This window comes from Phaethon lepturus, unplaced genomic scaffold (genome assembly GCF_000687285.1).
Source record: "Phaethon lepturus isolate BGI_N335 unplaced genomic scaffold, ASM68728v1 scaffold37238, whole genome shotgun sequence".
NCBI lineage: Eukaryota > Metazoa > Chordata > Aves > Phaethontiformes > Phaethontidae > Phaethon > Phaethon lepturus.
Genome location: NW_010557506.1, coordinates 320 through 4,647, shown reverse-complemented (window position 1 = coordinate 4,647; position 4,328 = coordinate 320). Strand labels below are relative to the sequence as shown.

Below are 4,328 nucleotides of genomic sequence, written 5' to 3'. Positions count from 1 at the left end.
CCGTGCGCTCTTTCAGGACATTCTTCACACCGGTCTGAACTCCTACATTAGCAGTAGTCAAGTTCCTTTTACTCTAGAGACTAGCAACTGAATAAATATATATATCTATATCTGTCTGCCAAACTATATATTGGTAAAACTTCAACATATCCATCCTTTATGACAAAGGATGCTGCAAATACCCTGTACCATATTATATCACTACAATATTATTATACTTTAAAATATCTGGCAATAGCGTTTCCCTTCCATATTTTACTTAAGTAGCACACTTATTTACTAATGTGAACATCACCTCCCAAAGACTCGTGCATTATCGAGGGAAGCTCAGCCACAGAGCCTTACTCCATGTTAGGACCAGTAGCAGCATCTTGCCGGTTCTCACTGGTCTGAGAGGGGCCGCTGGTGCGGATCAGTGCTGAGCGCCGTGTCTTATCCTCCTGCTGAGGAGCAGCCACGTCCCTGGCATGCCCCGACGAGCAAGAGCAAGGACGGCGAGCGCCTCTTGGAATGTTCCTCAGCCTCGTCGCAGCCGTAACGAACACCGGTGGGAGACGCGAGTGCCGCGGCCGCTGTGGGCGCTGTACAGAGGCAGCCGCAGCTCCCGGAGGGCTGTGTTGTGGGAAGGCACGTAACGGGCGGAACAGGAACAAGGACGGGGTAGATAGCCACCCTGTAAATCCTGCAGCAAACTGCGTACAAAGCATGTTTTGAAAAATAACAGCGTGGGAATCAGAGCTGCCCAGGCTCCTATTAAAAGAGTAATACTTGGGCTCTTTGTGGGTCGCATGAGGGAACGGGTGCTGTTATGGGTCTCGGGTTCCTCACCAGAGCCCAGGTGACACATGGCCACGACACAGGTGACCTGTCACCCCCAGCCACGCGCAGCCGAAGCCACCTCCCAGGGAGACGCCAGGAGCCCGGCATGGCCTCTTCTTAAAGCAACCCCAGAAAGACAATTCCAGCCTCGCTCCAGTCCACAGGGGACAGCTTCTGCCCTAAGTCCCTTCATTCCTTCACCGTTTTATTGCCTTTCTAAAGTAATTGCAGATCCTCGCCACGTAAATGCCAAATCCTCATCAGACTCCGATTAAGCTTTTAAGGCCAAAGATCTCCGGCAGCAGGAGTCACCGTAACATGGACCTGACCTCCCTCATGGACCTGACCTGCCTCCTAAAATGGCCTCTAGGGAGAGCCCAATGATCCGGTACCCTAACAGGGCACCAGAAGCTGCGTGGGGACAGCGGATGTCTCCGAACGCCACAGGAGGGAGGGCGAGGGCCAGGGTAAAGAGGGTAAGGATTGGGAGGATGAGGTAAGGATTGGGAGCAGCTCCTGCAGCTGCCCAGCCCCTCAGCCTCCCGGCCCCGCTTTGCCTCCGGGTGAGACCACCCCTCCGTGCCACACTCCCGCCGCACTGCAGCCCGGCGCCTCGGCTGCTTCCCAGCCCGCCTGAGGCTTTGTGGTCCCTGAAGGACCAGCAGAAAAATATACTGGAAATACAACCTGGGGAGCAGCAGGAGGGGGCGAGCGCTTCCCTGCTTCACGTAACCTTTCTGTCAAGTTGTTCGTTCTTTGCTCTCTGACTTTCTTGCTCATGTGCTCCCCAGCGGGTGACACCTCGGTGCCTCTGCTCTCAACCCTGGGCCACAACAGAAACCCAGGAAATTCCCCCTGTGCTTCATCGTCTCCTCCCCATCTCAGAAGCTGAATTCTTTAAGTTTGCCTCTGTCATTAGCATTTCAGTATTTCAATCTCTACAGGTACCTCAAAGCCTTAATCACGAGCTCTGCCGCACGGGGCGCTGCTCAAACCGCAGCAGACGAGGCAGGTCCCGCGCGGCAGGCGCTGGGCATCACGACGCCATCCACCAGCGCAGGCCTTTCCGCTGGGCTGGCTGAAAGCGTAGCACCTGGAGCAGCGGTGGCCCGTGCCCTGTCACTGTAAGTCACACTCTACATGCTCATTCATCTATCTGAGCAGCTTGCTGGTATCAAAACCTCAACTGTTCAACGTGATGAAATAGCATGTCCCCTCCCTCCACCTGCTGCACCCTGGGAGAACGTCCTGGGGCCTCCTGCAGCTCTGCTCACAGCGGCCAGTGCCGTGCTGGGACGCCATCACCTTTCAGCCACCATCCCATCCAACCAGCTGTGGCACCGCTGCTGGACGCCAGGCAGGCGACTCGTTCCTGCTTGGGGAAAGGTGAACGTGGCTATTTCCCCTTGTTGCTCCTCTCCCCTCTGACCCACCTGCCCTCCTGCTGCATTTGGAAAAGGATTGATGGATTTTTCTTGGCCTTGCACCTTTCTTTAGACTTTCCTGCTTGCAAAACATCACATCGGAGACACAAATTTTGCATGGCTTACGGCTTTTTTACTCCTTAGGGCACATTTTGATACCTCCTGTACACCAAACTGAGAGCTTAGACACACACACACGCTCCTAGCATCCTGCCTGCAGCCCACCAGGAGGAATAGATGCTGGTTAATAACCCCTTGTAAAGCTTGCTCCTTGCACGTCAGGGACAGGCACGTCAGGGCTGCGAGAGCTACAGGAGCCGTTGGCCATTACATGAGTATTTCCGAAGCATGTTTAGATTGCTTTCTCTGACATTTCCCTGTGGTCTGCACTGGTTCCTTCCGATGCAAGCAGCAGGCAGTTTTTGCATAAGCACTAAAATGTACAGGGTTAGAGGTTCAGAGCATAGAGAAGGAAGCAACGGCTAGCAAATGGTGACATCTGGCCACAGAAATGTAAAGTCTAGAGAGGAAAAGAAAATTAGAAAGCTCCCAAGTGTGGCAGAGGTGGAGGGAGTGAAGGCACCGAGCCCAGGAGGCATGGTGTTCTGCTGCTAATTAGAAGACGATACACACCAACCCACCCACCAAAACATGAAAAATATCCTGACAGGCTATTTCAGGGTGTCTTCTGAAGAAATAAGCAGGGTTTTCTGTACAGCATCTTTACCAAGAAAATCAGACACAGACCTGTTAGCATCAAAGGAGGAGGACAGCTTTTGCATCCTACCCGCTCACCACCCAGGGCGGGAGGCACGGGGAGAGGTGCTCCGGGCAGCAGCAGCGGTCCCAGCATCTCTCCCACGCCCTCTGTGACAAGCATGTCAGCAGCATGGGCCAGCTTGCACCTAGTGCTTGGGAGCTGCTCTGTGAGGGATGCGAAGCCCTTTTAGTCGGCCTCCTTCTCCCTCCAACCTGCATTTCAGGCCAGAGCAACCCCTGTTTGAATTGCAGCTCAGCTGCACTCCTCAGAGACTCTAGAGATAGTCTTTTGGAAACGGATGTTGTGTTATTTCTGGGAACAGCTGTGGTCCTTTTAACTCCCTCAGTTTGACACCACAGCCCTATGTACGTCAGGAGACGCGAAATATATGGGATAAGTCAGTGGTTTGGGGGCACCGGCTCCAGGAATGGGAACACAGCAATCACCCTGCAGCCACCTATGTGGTTTGCTTTGTCAGAGAATGGAAACCCTGTAACAAGTACTCACCCGCAGGCCGTAGGTCGTCCCCGGCTCCCCCACATTTTCACCGCTGTGTGGGAGGCTCCTGTCCTGCCTGCCCGCAGGAGCGGCCTCCTCAGCTCCCCGCACAGCACAGTCGCCCACCAGCTTTGGGGTTAAGGCCAGCTTGTCCAGATCAGGCTGTGGATAAGAAGCTGAGAGGCAGCTGATCTCAGGCGAGGTTGGGCTGCTCGGGATGGTAACGCACTCCGTGAGTTTAATTCTTGGCACCTCTTTCGTTCCCAAGCAGAAGCTTTTCAGCCCCGGCAGATTCGATGGGTTGGCAAGTTTAATGTTAGCCATCCGGGGGATCAGCGTGCACAGGGTGCTGCAGGTGTCCTGTGGCCCCAAGGAGACATCTTCTGTCAGTAAATTAGGTGTTGAAGAATGGGAAGAGGAGGAGGAACCTTTGATGTTTAAGGATGTATTTTGCGTACCTTCATCTAGGGATGTTATAGAATCATTCCTGAATCGGCTGTACTTAGCCCTGTGCAGCATTCCTGGATATCTGAATAACCCTACATACAGGATATGTCCACCAAGGCTCTGCTGGCTGCGTTCTCTCATAGCCTTGGCAGTTCTGTAACTGGATAGTCTTGCATAAATCGGCTCTTGTAGATAAATTATATGGAAATCAAGCAAGTCAAACAATTTTAAAAACAGAAACCTATAGGATATTTTTGCTGACTCCCTCTCAAGTGGTTTACTTTCCTCAGCAGACAAGGTTTAAAACTGCACGGACAGCTGGTATTTTGTAAGCAGTAATAAAAGCAGCACACAGGAAAGCACATCAGCGGTAGAGCAGC

The 4,328-nt window shown here is 52.9% G+C and overlaps 1 protein-coding gene across 1 annotated transcript; it reads right to left on the bottom strand.

Annotated features, from left to right (window-relative positions):
- Positions 1 to 3,510: 3,510 nt before the first annotated feature.
- LOC104625209 (SHC-transforming protein 4-like) lies at positions 3,511 to 4,089 on the bottom strand (the record flags this gene model as incomplete). Its single annotated transcript, XM_010292778.1, has 1 exon — positions 3,511 to 4,089. A coding segment is annotated over exon 1 (579 nt), but the record flags the coding sequence as incomplete, so codon positions are not given.
- Positions 4,090 to 4,328: the final 239 nt, after the last annotated feature.